Below are 25,054 nucleotides of genomic sequence, written 5' to 3'. Positions count from 1 at the left end.
CTTTTTCATACCTATATAGGTATATACATATATATATATAGTACATAGCAATACCTGTGTGTCCGCATACAACGACATGGTCGTCCCGCATGCAAAAGATAGAACGTGCACCGCAATCTGAACGAAATCTCCAAACCCAATTTCCTGGACAGACAGACGGACGAACTGGTGCACCGCGCATCAGACCGCACGCGGTACAGACTACATCGATCTCTGTGATGACGTTTTAATAATGCATCGATGCACATTCTTCTCGCTCTCCGACGCACGCCAGCACCATTCGTTCTCGATCGTTTCCTGAAATAATCAAATTCATCCGATGGTTGTATGCTTGTATATGTATATGAATCTATGTTGTATATATATATACATATGTATGTATGTATGTATGTGTGTATTTACGTATGTATGTACTACGAGTATGTAGATACGTACGGGAACGTTATGTTCTGTAGAGAAGATCTTGATTTGCGAGAATATACGTACGTGTATATGTGCGAATTGGTAGATATGAATTGTACGAGGTGAAAAGAGAGAAGGAAGGAAAAGACGAATTATTGATTTTTATCTTGTTCATGACTTGACAATTGTAGACTTTACATTTTACGCTAATCAAATTTAAATATGTTAAATGAAAAACAAAATAAAACCATCGAAATATGTCTCGTTATAAATAAATGAATATAAACGATTATAAATATTGCAGAAAAGATAATAGAAATAACATTTGATTTGAAATAGATATATTAATATCTTAGAGAAATGAATCAACCATTAGAGGAATTATTCTCGAGTTCGAGAGTTCACCGGAGAGATATCTGGTAAAGCTAATCAGTTGTCGATTCAGGTAATTTTCACACAATTGCATTAGAGTATGCTTAATTAGCTTCCTATTCTCGGACGTCTACCTTACGTCTGACGTTATCGATTTCTCCGGTTACAGAGCTAATATTCGCATTGCTAACCGTTCCAAAGATAGAAAGACAAATAGAGAATAAGATAGATAGAAGATTCTTTTTCTCTCTCTCTCTCTCTCTCTTTCTCTTCCGTGTTGCGTACAGAATTACAGTGAAAATCAACTGCGGAATTGACGTAAGACACATTGATAATGTAGGATAATTTAACGTTTGAAACGCTATTTCCGTCTAATGGCTCGTACTAATTATTGTGAATTTCCTATCAACCGTGAAAATCTGTCTTGCGTGATAAGAGACCAGGCGGAGGGGGAGGATTAGAAATAGAAATAGGAATAGAGAAAAAAACAAGAGAGAGAGAGAGAGAGAGAGAAAGAGAGAGAGAGAGAGAGAGAGAGAGAGAGAGAGAGAAAGAAAATACAACATTAAGTAGAGCCAGTATTAGGTGCTTCAACAAAACGAATTTAACGGACGTTTAATTGCTTCGTCTCGATTCTGTCATTTGAAAATTAAGTGCCAAGCGTAGTTATCGATTTCCGGTTTTATCGAGGATGATTACCGAATTCGTTGCTCCAGAAGCATCCGAAGATAAAAATCGTTCTTCTAGCATTGATCCACACGAGTTCGTATTTGACGTAAATTAAGGTTGACTAATTAACACGATTGTTGAAATAGAATAATTATGAACAAGATTTTTCTCCCTGATTCGATTCTCGATTTTGATATGAACTATATTTCCGGTTGAATTAGCAAGTGATTTGACTCGATAATTGATATAAGTTTATCGTATTATGTTTAAAAATGAGATCACGAAATGAGATCGTTATGTGTGTATAAAGATGATGAATAATTTTCTATCACGACGATGCACGGGGTTAAAGAACCGAGCTACGGTTTATCGAATACGAAGTTAATTATCGGATTCTCCTGGTAGGATTCTAAAATAATATTCAACGTAATAAAGTCGATGGGTCAATGTGCCCATCACTTATAAACCATGTCTTCCGTACTCGTTTCTATATATATATATAATATGTGTGTTATATACGTATTATACATGTATGTGTTTCGTATAATTCTGAACTTTTGTTCCCCTCGTGAAACTTTTTATTAAGTAATAATTTTGCCGGATAAATATCGCCGTTCCGAGGGCAGAATCATAAGTTCATCGACCATGGTAGATTAACACGAACACATATATATATATATACGTCTCGTAATTTTATAAACGAGAATTATCTATTTTTGGAACGAAACTATTCGTCGAGAAATGATTTTCACGGAAAGATAATTGTAACACAATCGTGTACAAATTATTTCCATCGAGTGAGAAAAAGTTCGAAATGGAATTTGATATAATTCCAGAGATATTGTATATTTATTCAAAATATATATTATTAACGTTAATGCGATCATTGTGGTTAAAAGAAATCACCCTTATATGATTAATAATTTATAATAACATATTTTTTGTCTATTTTATAAATATTAAAATTTGTATCTTTCTATCTATGTATATTTTGCAATATAAAATATAATTATAGAAATGTGTTTTATTAGAACGGATAATAAAAATTTTAATGTGATCTGTTTCAGGTGAAAGTCATGCTAAGGGTATCTCCAGGGGATGGTGGTAGTTTCTTCAACGCCGATAAACGAAAAAAGCAAGTAACTTTGGTTGATCCAGCATCCGGTCAATCATCTTCAGCTGAAGATCGTAGGCCAACAGTTGCAGCACCGAAAATGTTCGCGTTCGACGCTATCTTCACGGAGGAAGATTCTCAGGTAAATAAAAACATTCATGTTAAAAAGATAGTGAACATTCTTAAAGTGAAAACTCAATATAAAAAAAGAAACCTCTTTTCAACAAGATAAAGAGGGGGGGGGGAAAGTTTGTTAAAATGCAAAATCTTCTATTTTCTTTATCTCTTAAAAAATATTATTTCTTAAGAATCCGTCCGGTCAAGAAACAAAATGGATTCTCGATCTTAGAAGTATCCTCTTGACGTTCCCTTTTATAAATACAAACGTTAATATCGACGCTAGTTAAATTTGTTTGCTACAAAAATATATATATATATAAATCTTTATTTTTCTTTCTATTTATTTTTTTCTATCCCCTTTAAAAAAAAAATTTCCTCTCGTTTTCTCTTCATACCTCTTCTTAGAAAGATTTCTCTCGTTCTCTCTCCTCTCACTTTCTCAATTCTTCAACGACCTCGAACGACCTCGAACGTTCAAGATACAGGCAGAAACTAAAGAAGGATAGATAGAGTTACAGAGAGAGAGAGAGAGAGAATGATAGAAAGAGATAGAAACAGAGATGAGAGGTGTACGTGCCTCGTCGACGACTTACGTTCATCCGAGAAACGCGAGAGACGTCCCTGCCGGGCGCATAACTAAACTAATTTCCCGACCTCTAAACTCCACCTCCGACAGGAAAATCCATCCCCTTAGGCAAGTGTTGCTCTTTGCCCTAGACACCCTCTTTCTCTTTCTCTCTTCCTCTTCTTATTCTTCTTCTTCTTCTTCTTCTTCTTCAACGCACAACTGGAAGTAATTCTAGCTGTTCAGGTAACGATGCCCGATCTTTTACCTGATTTCCGTTTTCTAATCGTATAAAAGTCCTTAATCCTTTCGCATCAAATGTTTTTTACTCTCTATTCGATATCTTAACTTGTTAAATAGTGGTTGGTAACTTTGAAAAGAAAATAACGAATAGTTTTATCTATCTTTACGAAGGTCCATCGAAATCATATTTATTTGCAATTGCAAATAATGAAATGCATGTTTGAAATGTACGCAAAGGAATACAAAGAAAAATATAGAATGGTGCTTTGGTGGTTGTATATCGATACATTTCGATATTCCAATGTTCCCAAATGATATTACCAAACGTCGGATTCAAATGAACTCACTCAAGAATACTCGGTTTTACTTTAGCAATATCTTTCTGTTCTCAGTTTTGTTCTTCTTTCTTTTTCTACCCATGAACAACATTTTCTCTCTCTCTCTCTCTGTTACCCTTTCTGGTATCAGTCGACGACAACGAGAATTCTCGAGGGACTACCCTAGCGTTTCCTATCTTTCTCTTTCTCTCTTTCCACCCCTTTTTTCCACTTTCCAAATTCTCCACGTTCCTGACCGTTTCAGTGTTCGTGTTTAGAAGAACCATAGAAACTAATCGTTTGATTCGATCAAACGTCCATCCGGCTTTAGCCGATTGCCATCGAAAAACACAATGGGCTCTTTCTCTTTTCGCCGCGTCTCTGTGTTACCCTCCTCGGTTCCTCCCCTTTTTTTTTCTCTCTCTTCTCTTTCTCCCCGTGTACGTCGGTACCGGTATGCCCAGAGTACGAACGTGCCGGAGGCTGGACTTCAGGATCACCATGGGATGAGAGACGATAGTGGAGTAAAAGTACATGAGAATGGTACGGGTTCTACGTCCTCCGGGACCTTTATCCTCTCTTTTTCATTTTCACTCTCACTCTTACTCTCTCTTTCTCTACCCCTATCTCTCTGGTTGGCTCAACGTAGGTTCGTTTGAATTTTTTAAGAGTTACCATCGACGAATCGACCTGCTTGTTCATCTTCAAACAGCGTTATATTCCGACGTCTTTTCAAAATTTGACGGTTCGTTCGACGTCTAAATCGATTAATCGAGAAGTTTTACAGAGTTAGAAAAATTCTCAAGAAAAAATATAAAATTGTTTCAAGGTTTTGATTTTTCCTCATGTAGAGGGATTCTAGTCGACTAGACTTATTATTTGTTAGGAAAATCAGTAGGTGTAAATTGATCTAATTATGCTAAAGGATAAATTAAACTCTACTTGAATTATGTTTAACGGTAACGTATGTATCTCTCTCTCTAGATCTTATTTACCTTGACACAGTAATCTCATGGGAGTAATATTTTCAAACTCGGTCAGTAACAATAAAAGGAGGCCGGATGGAGGTTAATGGTCGTTAAACGGTCGCAATATGACATATAAACGACTAAGAATTGTTACGATGTCTAACTCGGTATGCTTTCTTTATCTTTGATCAACGTGGTTTTATCTATTAACAATGAATACAGGATCGATACATGATTAATCCTATAATTTAGTTGTTATATAACCTTTTATAGTTAGTATACTCGATTAGATAGATTAGATTATCGAATTTGAGAAAAGATATGGACCGTTAAGTGATAAGCCTATTGGTTTACGATGATCATTCGATATGGCATTGTAATATTATACGAGATAACCCGCATTTCTCCTAGCTGTCAAGGACACCCAAGTTACGTTTCTCTCTTAAATTATATAAGAATAGATACGCGATCGTAGATATACATCGAATGTGTCCTATACTAGTTCCCCTATTCCATATTCCTTTTCAAAGAAAGAAAAAGAGATAGTAAGAAAGGAAAAGGGGATTCCTCTTTGAAGAAGTTTTTCTTTCGGTTAAGTTGTATGGAAATTCAAAGGGGGAAAATAAAAAAGAGAAGGAAAAAAAAGAGCTTTTAAATCGAATCAACTTATACGAGTTCGTACGTCGTTAGATCAGCTGAGAGATTAAATCATTTCCTTTCGATCATTTCTTCACGATCAATGTCCAGTAAAGTTTTCTCATAGATTAAACAAATATAAAAAAATTACAAATGTAACTAAGAAAAAACAAAACTTGTTAGTTTCATTCTTTTATGTTCTTAAATGTCCTGTACCTTCGAAAGGTAACACACACAGAGACAGAGAGAATGAGACGGACAGAGAAAGAGAGAGAGAGAGATAGTTCTGCCAATAGCCACGTACATAAATGAATCCCGACCGAATTAATCGAACATCCGTCTCAATTACTCGGAGCTCCGTTCACGTTCACGTTCACGTTCACGATCACGTTCAAATCGGGATCTATTTCTAGTGCATGTACGTATACATATATAGGAACATGGTCATACATATACAGGTACACGCTTAGGACAAAGATAGACGCATAAGCGTCTCGAATAGCTGCTATAGTAGGCTGACAATTCCATTCCCGGCGGCGATCCTACAGGACAATGCACCCTGCCTAGGATAATTCACTGGAGCCATTATGCCTCCGTCCGGACAAGGGCTTTATTATTGACTTACGACTAATAGTCACGCTGTGGATTATGCGATCGTGCATCTGTGTGCACTACCTGAAATGCGCTTGCGTGTGAAACTCCGTGAGAGATACCCCTCTATCTCAACCCCCATACCCTTTTCTCTGCTCTCACCCATGCCACATACAACTACGCAGCTACGTGGCTCCGATCTATTGCTCATTTGATAGCGAATACTGATTGAACGAGAAACCCTGCGAGACCGATAACCTCCTCGTTCTATTCCTTCTCTCTTTACCCTTCCCCCACCACCCCATCCCTTTTCTTCCTCTTTTTCACATAACTATATATAATATCTTGATATATATTCACGATAAATTTTGATAAGATGGATCGTCAAACTTTAGACGAGATTTCTTTATCGATCAATTTTTTTTTTTCCCGAACGGGATTCAATTTCTTTTTATTTGTTTTACGAATATATGATATCGTAGATAAACGTATTTAAAAAAAAAAAAAAGAAAAGAAAAAAACAGTCTGTGATCAAAGTACTACGTGGTTTGAACGTCGATCGAAGATCGAGATCTCTGAATAGTGACATCAAATAAGCTTAATCATAGATAGAGATGAACGAAAAGGGGTTAGAGAGAGAGAGAGAGAGAGAGAGAGAGAGAGTGAGGGAGAGAGAGAGAGAGACGGACAAGCACGTTCGTTCTACGGTAGACGTAGCGTAATCTGAAAACCAATCATACGGGCTCCTAGCACAATGCGATCCTCTTCGTCTCTCTTCCACGTTAACCTCCTCTTGCTCTTTCCCATTTTGAACCGAATCCGATTTCCGCTATCTTCTAGAATTGCGGATTTCCATATTGTACCTGTATATTAATCCGTGGCTTTGACCGGAGTCAGGAAAGGCTGATGAAGTTCGAATGCCGTACTGTCCAGAATGAGAGAGACAAAAAGAGAGAGAGAGAGAGAAAGAGAAATTGAGAGAAATTCTCTAGAGTTAGAAGATTTCGAGATGTGACTTCTCTTATATGACAAACTCGGAGAACCCCAAGATAGGAATGAAAGAATTTCAAGTTGAAAAAAAGATTAAAAAAAAAAGTAAAGATATTTCACAGTTTGTGTTTTTGTATAGGCCAATAAGAGAACTTTGAAAAATGAAACAAACTGCTTAGCTTGTAGGTACATTAAACTTTCCTAAGTTAATTTCTTTCGTTAAAGCAAATTAGAAAGAGACGAGGCTAACTTATGAGAGAATAACGAGAGAAAGAGAATAAGAGAGAACGGGACTAACCATTTTACTTCATAGAAAAGAATATTCTCTGTTATTTCAAATTTAACAGATTAAATGAACATTCTTTTAATTAGACAAATATTTTACTCTTTAAAAAACACATCATTTTTAGAACGTATCCCTACTTTTTTCTTTTTTTTAATTGGTTTTTTCTTTGTATATAGGATAATGCTTATAATCTGTGTAAACGTAATAATGTGATATTTCATAAAGGAGAAAAATACTGATACGGTAAAAGGATAGCAATTTGGTTCATAGCGAATGCTCAGAAAGCTCTACGGATTTCGTAAATGCTTTTTTGATCCGACAAACGGTCGAGCCAATCGACGACGACTATAGGGGGGCTGAGACCATATTCTCCCTTCCTCTCTCTCTCTCTCTCTCTTTATCTTTTTGAATATCTCTACGTATATAGAGTGTGAGAGAGAGAGAGAGAGAGAGATAGAGATAATTTTACCTCGTCTATCTGCAGCTGGGCTCGAGGATAACGGGAGGGAACTCTCGTTTACTCCCTAGGCGCCAATGATGCCAATCTCCCGTGTAAATCGCGACATATTTCACGACACCACGAACCAGGGTGACTGCTGGGGGGAGGGTATGGGGGGAGGGGGGTTGGTTGGCTTGAAAAGGAGGGGGTGTTGTTGGATGTGAAGGAGAGGGTAGTCGCTACAGACGACGAATTTTTTTTACTCCCCGACCCCTTCCCTTCCCTTCCCTTTCCCCCCTTCCCACTCCCTTTATCCACTTCATTCGCAATCCGGTTTCAAAATCTCGTTCACCGAGGATCGAAGTCGTCGGTGTCGCGGCAGTTTCGATGAAAACTTTTTCGACTCGTTATTCGCGTAGTTTAACGTGCTTTAACTTGCTCGAAAAGACGGCGTTTACCTTTCACCGTGACATTTCCTTTTTTTTTTTTTTTTATTTTATTTTATTTTTTTTTTTTTCGAATCCGACGAGCCTCGATTCGCAAATTAGTTTTGATCGTTCTTTTTATTCAATTATATTTTTCTCACTCTCTCTCTCTCTCTCTCTCTCTCTCTCTCTCTGTCTCTTTTTTTTCTTCATTTTTTTTAAGCTCGAAACTAGTAAAAAATATTTCTTCAACTCGATACGATTTAGTATTTCAATGGATTTTTACAGCCTAGCAATCCGTTGAAGGGAAAACGGAAACGTGAAATTCGTTTCGTCGGGCGTTGATCTGTCGATTTCTATCAATTTAAATCATGAACTTGGTTATTCGACCTAGAGTCTTATCTTTCTATATATATATAGGAAGCTTCTACTGGTCTTAAAAAGCTTCGAATAAGATCTCGTAGTATGTAATACCAGACTGGACGAATTCACTTTCAGATTGTTGCAATACGTATATCGAAGTATGATGATGAATATTTAAAAAATTTAATCTAAAAAATACCCGGTGTCGAGAAAGATGGAAATTCATCGAATATCATTTTTCCAATATATCTAGCCAGGACAAATTGTCGTTTAAGATTTATTTCCATTTTCCCTTTGACGAGAGTGTGATTTGTCTAGGAAATATTTATTTTCAAAATTTGCATCTATCGTTCAGGATAATAATTAATGAAAAAAATAAAGACAGAGGAGGAGAGAGAGAGAAATAGAGAAAAGTAAAAGGAGAGATTACTACCCTCGTGAAATTATTTATAATTACAGCGAATAACAGTCAGAGTATGTAATAACGTCGACAGGAAAACCGGACGTCGGCCGTATTGCATCCAATTTTTGGAATTATCGACTCGTGAATTCCGGAAAAGGGAATTTCCTGTCCGTATCTATGTGTACGTTTTCCTCTTTCTCTTTCTCTTTCTCTTTCTCTTTATATTCGCACACAATACAAGCAGTACCGGCGCAGTCGATGCCATGTTTCGCCACGTGTACCACTGACGGCGAGGGTTGAATGCATCCCTCTCTTTCTACGATAGGAGGAAGGGTGTTTGTTTTCGATACGCTTTTCAACGAACGTCGAATCATCCTCTTCTCGTCGTTGAGACGCTTTGCGGTTTACGACGAGGAGAACCTATCTCCACTCTCTTATCCATATGCAAATTTAACTGCATCTTCGAGGAAGCAGGTACTCCTCCTTCGCATACTCTACGAGATCATCGTAAACTTTGCCCCTGGATCGATCCAAACAATATCTAGTTTTCGCGTCTTTACAAAAGATTAATAATTATCTTTCGATGAGATCTTTCTTTAATGATAGTTAAATCATTGAGAGATAAAATTAAAACAAACTTCATTTAGTATGATTTTATAAATAATTAATTTTTATTTTTGTTTCTCTCTATTAAGGGTATATCGCAGAGTTTGATGAACATTTTATAGATTCTTCTTATTGTATTATTCGCGAAATAAATAAAAAATGATATAAATTCAAATTGTACAATTACTTTCGAAGTTTCTTACTTCGAATACACACGTAATTTCAAAAATAATGAATTAATTATTTTAATAGAAATGTTAGATGCGAGGATGTATAATACATTCGTATTAAAAAACAAATGAAATTATTCTATTTAAAATTGGTAATTTATAAAAATGAAAAAAAGAAAAAAAATAATTGTCATATTTTTAATCCTTATAATAGCGATGCCAAAAAATTATAAGTATTTCGTTTAACGTGAATAATCGACATTAATTTTTATATTCCACTTGAAAGTTATTGTCTTTTTTCTACTAAGTGGTTTCATTAAAGTTCGCGAGACGTGTTTCGCCTATGCAGAAGGCGAAAGCTGATTACGAAGGCGTATGATGGTAATCGAGCGAAGAAAGGTAATTCCTTAATTCTCCGCTCGCTCGCTTGCTCGATCCGCTCAATTTAGTGGCTTCGTGCTTGAGAGCTCGCGATACGATGCTTTCCCGTGAGAGGAAGCGAAGAGAAAAAGGAAACTAATGGGAGGAAGGAGAGGGGAAGTATAGAAAATGAAAGAGAGAGAGAGAGAGAGAGATGACGAAGAAGAAGGAACAAAACGTTCGTCCTACTACTCGCGAGTAGTAGGACGAACGTTTTCTTCGACATCTGGAAACTTGCAAATTAAGAGATTCGCTTACTACTACGAGGGGTGGTGTCTTTCGATTATTTTCAAGCATTAAAAGGGTCTCCCTCTTTCTTCCCCCTCCCTCTCTCTCTCTCACTCTTTTCGTTTTTACCCTTCGAGAAGGAAGAAATTCCACGAGTCGCAGCTTCTTTTCGAACTTTCGACACGGGTTTTACATTTTGTCGTAACAGAGGGTGGAAGAAAGACGAAAAGAGGAAAAGAGAGAGAGAGAAAGAGAGAGAGAGAGAGAGAGAGAGACTAGTATATAAGAAAAAGGGGTGGAAGAATAAGGGAGCCACGATAGAAGCCACGTTCGTCGTTCGAAGGTGAACCACACCTCGAACATAGTCTCTCCCTACCCTATTTCTCTTTTCCCTTCTATAGTCAAGCTAACCCCTGACGCTATTGGTATTCCACTCTGGTGCGCCAATATTGCGTTACCAAAACGCGCCCTGCAAGTCGAATCCAAGCCGACGACACGCTTTTCTACGAGCTACGTACGAAGAATCGTTTGTAACTCACACCGTAGTAGTAGTAGTCCATTTACTCTCTATCTATCTATCTTTCTTTCCATTTTTTTTTTCTTTTTTTTTTCATTTTCATATCTCCAAACTTATATCGCTCTTTTTTACTTACTTTTTTTTGTTTTTTTTCTATCACCACTTCACAATCATTTTAATCAATTAATTAATGACAAATTCTCATCGATCATCGATGGTACATTAAAAAAAAAGAGAAAAAAAAAAAAAAGAAAATGACATTGTATTATTTCGATACGTAATACTGACAATACAGAAAGTGAAGCAGTGATCGATTGAACCGTGTAAATTTTCAAATCAGCGTCGTTCGTGAGAGGGCACGAGCCTCTTTCGTGTTAAAGTGAGAGAGAGAGAGAGAGAGAGAGAGAGAGAGAAGACAAGAGCGAGGGTTGAAACGTTCTCCCTTGTCTCTCCGTCTCTCTCAATTTCTCCCACCGCACGAGCATGGAATCAAGTGTTTGAGATTATGACGGAGGCTTCGGTCACGTATTTCATTAACCGTCATGCCGTCGCTTCGCGAAGCTTCCAAGAGGGGAAGTGCCGTGGATCTCTCGAGGGTGCAGCTACCTGCGAAATGTGTTTGCTTTGCATTACGTCCCTACGGATGATCCCGTTATAATTATGAATGTCGTTGTTGCTTTCATCGCTAGATATTAGATATTTTTCTACACATTCCTATATATATATATATATATATTTTTGTGTATAATTCTAAATATTTCTTATTAGATCGTTCCTTTGTATATTACGAGAGATTTAATTAAAATATTAGATTTTTAATAGACGTGGTTAATAAATTTATTCGAATTTGACACATCGAACGTTTCTTTTTTTAAAAATTATTTATTCGATCGAAAGAGTAGAAAAAAAAAAGAATAATCAAGTATTCTCGTTGTTTTAACAATATTTTCCTCTTTCTAATAATTCAAACTTCATATTTCTTTTTTGTCTTCTTATTTTTCTTCTTCGTTATATCTTCAGACCAGAGTTAAGATAACGTTCCCGTAGTTATCGAAGGTAATTCGAATCTTTCATCTTCTTTTTTTGTCTCTTCTTTTTTTTTTTTATTCCAAATCAGAAGACTCATCCGATTCTTGGTCCAGGAAAATTTCAATCTCTTTCGGCCGAGGTATCGTCGTCCTTCTTCTTCTTCTTCTTCTTCTTCATCTTCTTTCTCAATTTTGAAAGCTTGTCGTCTATGTGGTTGTACTATTTTCTCTTTCGTTCTATTTCTCCTGGAGTCTCCCTTCCGAACATTAGTCGAGTAAAGATAGTCGTGAAAAAGGAGAAGGATAAAAAGAGAGAGAAAAAGCTAATGGTAGACATAGTCGATATATACATATCTCTCTCTCTCTCTCTCTATATATATATATATCGATCGATTTCAACGCACATCGAATGCAGGCTCAAAGGAAATTCACGACTGCTTCCGGAGGAAATTCGCGGAATCCCGGAACCGAGGGCCCTTTCGATTCTCACCAAACACCCGACTCTCCTTCTTCATCCCCCGTTCTTCCCCTACACTTCCCGTTTTCCTTAACACCCTCGATGCTGTCGACAGATCGTACGTAAAAGTCGTTACATCCGATTTCCCAACCCTCTCTCTGTCTATCTTATAACCTTTCTAAAAATCTCGATACTATCGTATTCTCGTTTGAGACCCGACCCGAACTTGGTGTTAAGGGTGGAATAAAAAGAAAATGAGAGAGAAAGGAACGACAACGACGAGGGTTGGAACACTCTTCTAGCTTAGCTACGAAAAGACTTTTCCAGGCTATGAATATATTAGAATCAAACAAAGACACTCCACCAACAACTCACTTTCCCTACCCCCGCCTTCCTACCCCTCCTCCCATCCACCTCTCTCACTCTTCCCTCTGTTGGAACACTCTCCCGTCCCCCCCCCGCCTTCCCCCCGTTGCCTTTACAGAGAGTAGAGACCTCACAAGCGTTTATTAAACCGTCCTGCAGACGTTTTCTTAAACACTTTACGCGATTCGTCATTATCCTCGAGTGTCCTGATGACGCAGTTTCCTCCTCCTTTGGCTCTTCCGAACGAATCATCTTCTACTCTTCCCGTTCCCTCTATCGTGTCGTCTCCTTGAAACATAGAGGATTGCTCTGGCTACAATGAGGGGTGGATTCAATTAAATTCATACCTCATTCTCTCTTTATCTTTTCCTTTTTTCTCGTAAGAAAAATATCTTTTTATTTTTCTGACCAATCAAATATTATTACTCGTAAAGTAAAAGCGATTTTTTTTTTGTATTTTTTAACAAGCAACTTCTCAATCAATTTATCTTCATGGAAATTAAATATTTTCTTCAATATAAAATTCGATCTTTGTTATACTCATTATCAGAATAATATGAAATCATCGATTGGTATATTTAATAGTAGATTAGTTGTATTTAGAATATATAATATTGACTTTATGGTGTTTACGATTACAGACAGAGATTTGTTCGAGCGCTCTTACCGATGTCATTCACGCTGTCATCAATGGTACGGATGGTTGCCTCTTTTGTTATGGACATGCAGGTTTAGGTAAGTACGAATTCGCGTCTGTCTTAAGTGAATATTAATGTTTTGCGTATTGATTATTGTTTTGATTCTTGTTACATGAAAATATATTAAAAAACAAAACAAGTTTAATTATTAAATATAATTTATTATTAGATCTGGTTAATAATATTAATCAACGAAAATAGTTGCAGTTATAATAAACTATTCGGGCCCTATAAAATACTTCAGTTAAAAGTATTCAGCACACAAAGGGTTAAATACTAACTGATACAATCACAAAATTGATCTTATCGTGTATTAAAAATTGCATTTATAACACGCATTATGGAGTTGATAATTATTTTTATCGATATTTTTGAAAAGAAATCTATTGTTCACTTTTTTTTTAATACAAAAAATGTCATATATTTTGTATCCCATTCTTCTTATCTGCATACAAAGCATAATAGATTCTCGGAGAGATGTAAACAAATATTTGCCGAAACATCGCTGGCAACGTCTAATCAAGAGAGACGACCATTCAGCAACGACGTGGTACACGTTACAAGAGTACACGACACGTACTGCATACATACACATACATACTAATGTATGCTACGTCTATCTTATGTAACGACTATCACTTCGAAGATTAGCTCGAGTGATATATATATATATATATGTATATATGATACATACACAGTTGTATGGTATACGCATATAATATATATTTCATGGCTCGATGTGTTTTTATCTGTGATATGTTCTCTTTTCAACGTAGAAGATGTTCATTTTTGCGACAACAAAACGTAATTGTTATGCATGAAAGATGACGTCAAAGAAAATCATTTTTCGACAAACACATTATAGAATGAACTTGTTCTGATCTACCATATTCTTTTTGTTTCTTTTAATATTTCAATACATTTTCTCGCCCTTTTTGTTTGCGATTTTTTTCTTAACAAAATTTTAATCTCTCCGGAATAAATTTGAGAGTTAGTTTTCGTTTTCGGTAACACGTCATAATTTTATGGATCTACGTGAATTTCACGAACTCATTAATTATTAATTGAAATTTTACGAAGGAAATATTGAACAAGTTTGGAAAATAATGGGAATGGAAATAAGACGAATTAACGAAACCACGAATACTCGATTCGACATCCGATCACAAGTCGATGCATAATCCTGAGAACGTTTCGATTCTCCAAACTAATCCTGTTAGCGTTCCAAATTTCCCACGAAAGTTTCATCAACTTGTACGATCGATCTTTCGTCAAATCCACGACCTTCTCCGTTTCGATATAAATCCAAATCCGTGAACTCTCCTAATTCGAAGAAATCAAATTCATAGAATGGAATAGTAGGAAATTCTACAGGATTTTAACTCGGAGAAACGCGAGAAATTTATTTTTATCGTAAAGACTTTTTTTCCCCGTTTCACCAATTTGTCACATTTTTAAGTTGTTTTCTATTCACTTTAACCATAAAATAGGAAGAGGGAAAAAGAAAGATGAACGAGGAATATAAAAAGAAAAAGAAGAAGAAAAAGAAGAAGAAGAAGTAGAAGTAGGAAAAGTACGTTGTGCAAGGAAGAGACGAAAGAGAGAAAGAGGGGGAAAGAAAGAAAGAGAGAAGAACACGGGGTTGTTTTACATTTTAAGTAGTGATATCGAATTTGCATGCAAATGCACGATTATGCGAGCTCGGAGACGAGAAAGAGAGGTGGAATGAGAAGGTACCAGTGTATCACGACTAGAAAGAGACGAAATTCTTGAAAAGAGAAAGTATAGAAGGAGAAAAAGAATACGGGGGTAAAAGTCACCTCCTAGAGGAGGTAGCCGAGAATAGACGGAAATGGGAGGAGTTATAAGGGAGTGGAGAAAGGGTAGAAGAAACGAAGGGATGAAAAGGTAAAGGATAATGTATGCTACTAGGACACGCTCCTTTTCCTTGTACCTTTCGAATCTTAACGCACGTTGCCAGAGATTATCTCCTTTCTCGTTTATTCCTATCGGTGTAACAAGAGAAGAAAGAGAAAGAAGTACGAGGAACTCTTAGAGGCTCGAAGGATTTATGGCAAACTTACCATCGGCTCTGATTAAACTTTGTTAAACTTACACCCACGCTTTTACCGTCTGACTTCTTTACTACGCGTATCTTTTAGACTAAATTACTGTCGATCATATAAGAACGAGGGAGAAAGAGAATCATTTTCAGTGGCTACGTTTTCCTTGTACCTTCTCTTAGAAATTTATATCAGGTTAAGATCGTGAAGGCTGACGTTTCACGAGTTGAAAGGTTAAAGTATTGTATATATATATATGCATATTCGTGTGCATAGGTGGTACTCTTTGACTTTGCTTTCGAATGTTCAGTGAGATCGATATACTCGGGAAAATGGGTTTCACGCGGAAGATTAAAGTACAGTTAGGTTTGAAATCGATGTTTTCATTCTCAACCCAAGTCACGCAGAGTTTTTCTTTTGCCCGGTACCTACAAGGTAAATTTTTATGTCGAACAGTATTACGATAATAATCATTTTACATTTAATTTCTGTTTTCTCTCATTTTTTCTTTTTCTTAATCGATAATTAGTTTGTAATTCTATTGTTTTATTTTATAGTATAATATATTGATATATACCTATATATATATATATAGAATATGAATAAGAGATATGAAATAAGAAAGCTATCGACGACTTTTGTTTATAAGCATCGTTTTCTTTCTCGCTCTTACAATTAGGGAAAGAAATTGGATGGTTCATTGTCTTGGAGAATAATCGCAGAAAGGAATATTTCTTTTCAAATGTATCCTATCGATCCTTCAACTAAGAATATACAATTCTTTTCCCCTAAGAACTGATTCTCTTTTACTCATTCCAATACTTTAACTCAATCGATTCTAACGTTGAAGTATTCTGAAATCGATTTCCTTTAGTGACTTTTACGCGTTCTTTTTTTTACGCATTTCACGAAAGTCTTCTTCATGATCGAATTGCGGCTTTTTCTTCTTCTTTTATTTTTTTTTTTTTCCTTTTAACGTACTTTGATTGGACTGTATATAAAGAACGTGAACAAATTTGAACATCATATTTTCTCTTTGGTATTCTAATTAACTTCTACTTAGTTCTATTGCACAAATTTGACGAAGTATTTTCTTGAATATCAATCCGTCGAATATATAAAACGACAATATAATCGTTAAGTGGCATATATATATATATATATATATATATATTTCTTATTGTATTATAATTATTATAATAATAAAGTGTAAGTCTCGGATTTTCTGTCCGCATTTATACCTTACCATTAATCGTCGTTGAAAAGCCAACAAACTTTTCCAAGTTTCTCCTTTCTCTTTCTTTCTCTTTCTCTTTCATTCTCATTCTCGGTGTTATTAAGTTAGAAAAGTTAGGTCGCTTTTAACGAAGGCACCTGGTAAGCTTATATCAATTTTCGAAGCTCCATGGATAGAGTTTAAAGTATGACAGTAAAGATTATCGTGAGATATAGATGTAATATATATAAAAAAAAAAAAAGAAAAAGAAAGAAGAAAAGAAAACTAAAGTCGAGAAACAGAGAAAATGGTGACATGTAAGTCGTGTGTGTTACGATGATAGGTAAAGAAAAGCGTAAAAAAAAAAGGAAAGTAAACGAACTTTCGAGCACTCGCGGTCCTACCGAGATACTTCAGGCGAGTCCTCGAGCAAACCGCTTTTAATCTTTGCTACGAAAGAAAACGTAGTTTTCTCGCTAGTACTACTCTAGTTTCTTCTTTTTATATCCTAACAACCCTAACTCTTTGCCGGGTTGTCTAACATTTTCTAACGAAAAAAGATAGAAAGAAAAATACAAAAAAAAAGAGAGAGAGAGAGAAATAAAAGGAAAATCGAATAAAAGATACAAGAAGATAGAAAAAGAAAAGCTAAGAATTGAAACAAAAAGAAAAGATTTACACGACATGGAAAAAAATGTGAAAAATTTGTAAAAGGAAAAGTTAGAAGGGTAATCGAATGTATACAATTTTCGAAATGGAATCCACCAAGTGTGAGATTTGTGACGTTGGTGGATTGGTAAAAAGTACTGTGTGTACGATAAAGAGAATAAAGTAACAAGAATAGAAAGGGAGAGAGAGAGAGAGAGAGAGAGAAAGGGAGAAAAAAAAGAACGGAGTAACACGACTGGAAAAATACGAAGAGGAAGAGACGAATAAAAAAGAGATAGAAAGAGAGAGATAGAGAGAACGAAAGAGATAGAGTAAAAAAATTAGTGGGAAGGAAGAGACGGGAATGTTCGTACAAGTGGTGATGGGTATGTAGGAAGAGAAAAAGAGAGAGAGAGAGAGAGAGATGGATTGATAGAAGGAAGGGTTGAACGATGGAACTTTCAAAGCAACAGATTTTCTGTGCAGCATTTGTCGCACGAAAAATCTGAAAGTGGATGAACGAACAACGGCAGGAGAAGGGTAGGGGGTGGAGAGGGTTGGGAGCAGTGTTGGAGGAGGATGAGGAGACACAGATAGATAGAAATAAAAAGAAAAGAAAAAAAAAAAGAAAAGAAAGAAAGAAAGATAAAAACGAAGGGAAGAAAGAGTGTCGCAAACAGAGTCGCAACAATAAGTCCACTTTGTACTTTGTAACGCGTTGCTAATTACCCTCCAGTGTGCATAACTCTTATGGTGTATTCTTCCTTTCTCTTTCAATATCATCCCCTATATCCTCTATTCTATTTCTCTCTTTCTTTATCCGTCGAATATTTTTCACATTTTTCGAACAAATTACTTTTTTCGAGAGTAAAAGTATTGTCGTATGATCAATCGCGATGGATTAACAAACGAAATCAAAAAAAAAAGAAACCTTATTAGAAGGAACAAAATAATAAAAAGAAAAGGGAAAAAATAGAATTTGAAAGTATTATTCGAAAATAACTTATTCGATAGAATTCATATAATATTTACATTAACATATGATAGCTTAGGTTGATAAAGGGGTAGTTTAGGAAGAATTTGAGTCTCTAGTTGAAAAAGTTTTTGGACAAAGTAGTAGTAGAATAATAATAATAATAATAATAATAATAATAAGAATAAGAAGACGGACCGAGACGTACAGGCAACCGTCGAGTTTATCCTACGAAAGCACCAGCAGACGGCACGTTTCCCGGTCTTTCTAATTAAATAACAACATAATTCACCGTCTTACATTAAGACAATTAAATAACGTTTAAGATTCAACGGTGGCGTTCCTGCTTTTCCATTATTTCGACTGTTACTGTTCCAGCCCTCGTTTCGTTCCAATCTCTCTCTCTCTCTCTTTCTCTCTCTCTCTCATTCTTTCTTTCTCTTTCCAATATTCATTTCATCTTCAATTTTCCTCTCTCTCTCTCTCTCCCTCTCTCTTTTTCTCGTTTGTTCATTCGTTTACCGCACTTTCCTTCGCATTTTATCATCCTTCTCACTTTATCATACTATTTTATGATTTTAATAAAGGCGCTTTTATTTCCCTATCAATAACGTTTGCCATGGCAGCCGTCGATCTTTCCAGAAAACTCAGAAAACTTTTCTTACCCTTTTGAGACCGACGACCAACCAACCGATCATCCACCATGTTAATATTAAAACTCGCAACGACGGGATGTATATAGAAGAAATATATTTAAGTAATTAATGAGAAACATTTGATAAATTATTTGATGGCAAGGATGCAATTATAAAAATAATAATAATGATTGTCAATGTGATAATCAAATGACATGTTTAAAACTCACACCTATGGTATCTCATATCTACGTTGATTCAATGAAAATGATTTGACTAGCCTGTATTTGATCCGAATCTGCGCGAGCTTTAATTCACAATTACCAGAAGGTGTAATCGCGCGTTTACTCTAAAACCGCGGCTCGTTATGACGGACCAATCACGAAACGACGAGCTATATCGTCATTGGTCTCTCGACTCATCGACACCGTTTGGGGTTCATTGTCACGCGTTACATCTGCCCACTAAATGGTAAACAAATTAATCGCAACTCCACAGCGTACCGCAAATCAAATATCGCAATTATTGCATCTATCGAACGCTAGTTGAACACTCGCACTGGATCAATCGGCGTTAATTGAATTTTCACTGAATAGGAAAATCGAGCTGTCTCTCTCCTTGATTAGTATAATCTATGTGTTACGTTTTTATATTTATCTTATTTATTATAATTTAGAAATTGTTATTATTATTTGTTTTTAATCAGAATTAATGTCACGTTTCGCGAATCGTTTTAAACGATTCATGATCGTATCATGACAAAGCTTGCATACAAACGTTTGTATTTAACGATAAGTGTACATTTAATAGTACTAGTACCGTAGCATTTAGTAAAGTTGAATAAAAGAGGGTTGTTTTTAATACAACAGAAAAAGGAATATAACGATATAGTTAAATCTTTATATATATATTTCATTTTAATCCTCTTGTTATTTTGTTAACTATAAAAGATAATTACGATATTTCGTAGATAATAAAAATATGAAAAAGAGAAAGACGCGGGATGGACGTTTAAAAAAATGTGAAAAAAAAAATTGACACAAGCTGTTATATTGAAAGAATTTATATTCACGGAAACAAAATGAAATGTTTATATATAAAAAGTAATAAAAAGCTATGGAATAACAATAATGAAAACAAAAAATATCCGTTGATATTGACAGAAAGGTGATTTTATTTTTCCAGGCAAGTCTCACACAATGTTGGGCACCCCTGAGGCAGGACACACTTTGGGTGCAATCCCGTGCGCGATAGCGTGGCTCTTCCGTGGAATTTCCGAGCAACGTCAGAGAACCGGTGCCAGATTTAGCGTGAGGGTCAGCTGCGTAGAATTGACCACTGGCCAGCAACAGTTGAGAGATCTTCTTGCTGCTCACGCGAATGGTGAGTACTCGTTAAAAACATTACCACTTTTATATTACATTATATTATATTATATTTGATATTTAATTTCATTAGAATGAAAATCGACGATCTAATTAATCAACAAACAAACGAGTTTTCATTCATAATTTTGTATAGTTGATTAACATTCGTGATTTTCTAAAAAAAAAAAAAAAAAAATAAGAATCTAGAGAATTCTTGGTTTTTTAAACCGGTATTTTCTTTCTCCCTTTAATATATAAATACTCTTGAAAAAGTTTTCGAGTAAATCTTGTTTCGACGAAACGAGGCCCACCGTTTCTAACCTTGAATGTCACCGAGGGATGAAGTCACTAGGGGCCGAAAAGTTTCAAGCGGTTCTCTCCTTTCCGTGATGGGGTTTAACGTTCCCGCAATTAATTTGATGCCTCGAACAATGCGGCCAGGTATAATCGTTCGGATTAATTACTGCAGAGTACGTTAGAATAATGAGAAAGAGAAAGAGATAAAGGAAATCGTTGCACCCCCGAATACAACCTAAGTTAATCTTCAAACTCATCCAATTTTCCGATCTTTGCACTAATCATAGTCTCGTTTTAACAAAATGGAAGAAGACAGATAAATAAAAATTAAAAAAAAAAACAAATAAAACAGATAATAATATCTAAGACTTTCAATCGTAATCAAAAATATAATAACCAGTATCGATCAATATCTTAGACTATTATCTGTATCGTTAAATTTCAAGAAAACAATTTAGTAGTCGTTAGAAATTGAACTTCGATTGGATATTTGAATCGAATAACGACGACAGTTCGATTAGCCACGTTAATTGGAAACGAGACATTTCTATTACAGCTTTTACTTTATATTATTATATTGATGAACGAAATAGTTTCATATTTTAACAAATCAATTGTTTACGAGCTAAAGCGATTAATTTCATCTTAATAATTTTATCCAATTTTTATATTTAAAATAAATTTCCTAAATAATTATATAGACTTCTTAACATTATTAAATGAAAACAATTTTTATGACGTTTGATAATAAATCATACGACGATGTTATATTGTTTTTTGTATTGAAGCATGTGAATGACTTCAAATATCAATAAATTTTGTCATATTTTGTAAAAAAAAAAAAAGGAGAAAGAAAGAAGAAATAGACGTTAAAGAGATAACAAATGATAAATTTTTCTTTATAAAAAATACATACACACAAACAAAAAGAAATATAACCACTTGAATTATACAGCCATAAATGCTGTATACATCATAAATCCCGTTAGATTTCGCGGGCCATTTCATCGTTTCTTGTCAAGAAAGTTTTCTGTCTCTTACTCTTAAATGTCTCTCAAAAATTATACGTTCCGCGTTTATTGAAACGGTTCCTTTGCGAAAAAGAAAACGGAAGAAAATCGTAAATCGTAATACGTGAAATATAGGAGAAAGAAAATCTCTATTTTAGTTTTCTTTAGGATATTCTTGTCGATAGAAAGAAAGACGATACTTTTAAACGATAAAATATATTCTTGTATATTTCTATCACATTCGATGACGATGAAATACGATCGGAAACGACGAAAGGGACAATTTTTCACGTTGACTTCCTATCCTACTTCCTTCTACTCGAACAAATTCAATTTTCGATGAGAGATTTTCTTTATATGTACTCGAATTCCGTAGAAATTCTCTTTTTCCAAGTTATTTGATCAAAACATATATATATATACGTGAAATATTCTCGTTTGGACAAATTCGAGGATGATCATAAACGTCGAGGATTCGTCGTAATATGCCAATCAACGTCGTTTTTCTTTTCGCATGTCTCGTACGTGGTTGTCTTGACAAGAATAAGAATTGTCGTTGTCCGACCATCCAAGATTTTTCGACCGAAAAATCTTCGAACGTTTGAGGATTTCTCGAGACTGGTAATATGCATGCAGAAGAAGAAAAAGAAAAAGAAAAAGACAAAGACAAGGAAAAAGAAGATGAAGAAGAAGAAGAAGAAGAAGAAGAAAACTGACCGAGGGCTGATGAAGGGTGATGGAGAAGGAAGACGAGCAAATGCATAAGGGTGGTATTGGCCGCAATTTGGTTTCTTCTTCACGGACCGGCGAGTGGACGAGGTGATCCGTAAAATTGGGAGGGCCAAGATCATTTCCTTTTTTCTTTATTCCCCTCTTATTCATCTTACTTCTCTTTCTTTTCTATTTCATCTATCCGTACACATCGTTTCCTGTGTTTCTCGAAGAATTGCGAAAGAGGAAAGACTCGTTGAACTAATAAAGACTCCTCTTCGTCTTTCAGTATGTTAGATGAAAACAAAAAAATATATATATATAGAGAGAGAGAGAGAGAAAAGAGTCATGATGCACTTACGGAAACTATTCGCGAGCTAGGGACTCAGGAATTCTATGAAGAATGGTTCTATGACTCTGAAAATTAACTTCGACCTCTTCCTCTTCTTACTTTCTATTTCTCTATCTTGGTACTCTCATACTCCTTAACCTCTCGATAATTGGACACTGGAATTGCCGGAGTAACGTCGGATAAGAGATAGAAGAAAAGATATATACGTGTGCAAATCTATAGGGTGTCCCAGCTGAAGGAGTCTACCTACTAAACATTTTCTTTTTTTTTAATGATATAAAAAATGTGTTTAGGACATATTGTGATTGGCTTCGTGTCTTTTAGAGTCTTACAATTTTATCACATTTTTCATATTCCAAGTTATTTAAAGATCATGATACAAATATATTTGAATATATCTTTTCACCCGCTACAAAGTATTATATATAAAAAAAAAACGCCTATATAGGGTAGCATACTTATATAAAGTAGGTTTGTTGTTTGTTCATGATATACATCTTTTGAAATCAATCAAAAAATATGTCTTAAATAGTTTTCATATAATTAAAAACAAATAAAATATTTAGGTAGCTTCTGTTGGCTCGGACACCCTGTATACCACGCACCTATAAAATGTCTTATCTTATTATCGAGGATGGTTAACCTATCTCAAATAGTATTACTACTTCTGTCTCGCTTAGTATAAAATAATCGTAGAAGATAACGGTGGATATCCTGATGAATACTAAAGTCGGTTTAAATACTCGGAGACTTAATTCTTTGTGTTTTTTTTCCTTGGCTTTTTTCCTTCTTTTATGATCTCTTATTTCTCGTAAAAAAAAGGAACGACGAATTTCTCGAAGTAGTTAAAACCAATTGATCTGGTAAAAAGAGTAAGAAGATGAAAACAGGTGATTTTCGAAGTAATTACGTCTACGTGGAGTATCATTCGTTCGATTTTTCCATCATCGACGTATGCGAGATGCAAGGTAAAGTGCGGAAAGGAATGAGGTGAAATAAATGGGAAGAAATTCCTGTCACGTTCGAAGTAATCGCGATCTCGGGTACTTACAACCGAGCCGGTTTGGTTTCGTTGATTTTCTCTTCTCACGAAAGGCGATCTAATGAAGAGCCGGTGCAATTAATTTCCTGGCTTATTAAATAAAGTAACTCGTGTCTTTTTCCGGAATCTCTTATTTGCTCATCGTACGAGGGTCCTATCTCTCTTTCTATCGCGTACACTCTTGTAAATCGTTTTTTTTTTCTCTTATAATAGGATTCAACTCGCTCGACGATATTTCCTTTCTATTTCCCTTTCTATTTTGCTCCCTTTTCTATCTTTTCGTAACCGCCTTATTCCTATTCCTTTTCTTGTTCTTTTAAAAGCAAACTCATTTTCTAGATATTTCAATCTCTAGAAAGAGGATATATACTACCATTCGAGTTAACTCAGATTCAACTTCATTTCGTTATCTAAACTTTTACGTTTTCTTATACATCGTTTACAGTCCACTTTGCGTTCTGTTTATATTATTTTATTTTTTGTCTCTCTCTCTCTCTCTCTCTCTCTCTCTCCTTTTACTTTGCTCTCTTTTTTGTCTTTACTTCTCGTTCTCTTGAGAACTCGATAATCCAGTCTGGTAATTATTGAAGTTTTCTTAAGCACTGAAAACTCGTGGCATCTTTTGGATAATTCAGAGATAGTAGGTATTAGAGATAGAAAGAAGGAAAATTTTCTTCTCTCTCTCTTCCTCTTCCTCTCCCTCTCTTTCTCTCTGTTTCCTCTTCGTTTGCTGATTCTTACTTATGTTCCGATTCAAGCTTTCGCCAAGTCAAATTAATTGTAAATCAGATTCACCGTTCATTCCGTTATTTACAACGGAGTCGTGATTTCGCGAAGCTCCGAGAAGTTTTCGCTTTGAAACGTCTTCTCGCGTAGGAACCGTCCACCGGTTTTAATTAAAGACTACATCCGCGAAAGTTTCAAGATTAACGAGTCGGATCGTTTAATTCCAAAATGCTCTTATCGCTGTTCAAAAATTATAACGGCAAATCTTGCGTTTAATACTTACCGACTTGTGGAAATATTTCGCTAGAAAAATATTTCGAACGTTTTATTGCGAAAAGAATAAGAGAAAAAGCAAAAAAAAAAAGGGAAAACCTTTTGAAGTAACGTAAGCCGAACGGATAGGACGTTAAACCATTTGATTATTTTTACGTATCAATAACGTTATTGATCGACCATCGCGGTCTCGTGTACTGTATTTGCTTTTAACGGATGATGGACAACGTCCAGTTGTTTGATGACCACAGATCGATATATGTCCAACTACAACTGACTACATCAAAGTCGTATATATATTTATTTATTTATAACCCTTTGCACTCGGCGCCGTTTCGGACGTTATCT

General features: G+C 35.4%; 1 protein-coding gene across 1 annotated transcript in view; it reads left to right on the top strand.

The window, feature by feature from the left end:
• The window catches only part of LOC106793484, a gene marked incomplete at its 5' end in the record, with an annotated part of 252,922 nt that overhangs the window by 214,921 nt on the left and 12,947 nt on the right, over positions 1-25,054 (top strand). Inside the window, 3 exons of the mRNA XM_014760469.1 lie at positions 2,511-2,699; positions 13,337-13,430; positions 20,114-20,311. Coding sequence (XP_014615955.1) covers positions 2,511-2,699; positions 13,337-13,430; positions 20,114-20,311 — 481 coding nt within the window. The remainder of the gene's footprint in view (positions 1-2,510; positions 2,700-13,336; positions 13,431-20,113; positions 20,312-25,054) is intronic.

Source organism: Polistes canadensis, unplaced genomic scaffold (assembly GCF_001313835.1).
Source record: "Polistes canadensis isolate GaletaPanama2010 unplaced genomic scaffold, ASM131383v1 scaffold_14, whole genome shotgun sequence".
Classification (NCBI taxonomy): domain Eukaryota; kingdom Metazoa; phylum Arthropoda; class Insecta; order Hymenoptera; family Vespidae; genus Polistes; species Polistes canadensis.
The sequence above is the reverse complement of the archived record's forward strand: the minus strand, read 5'-3'. Positions and strand labels throughout refer to the sequence as shown.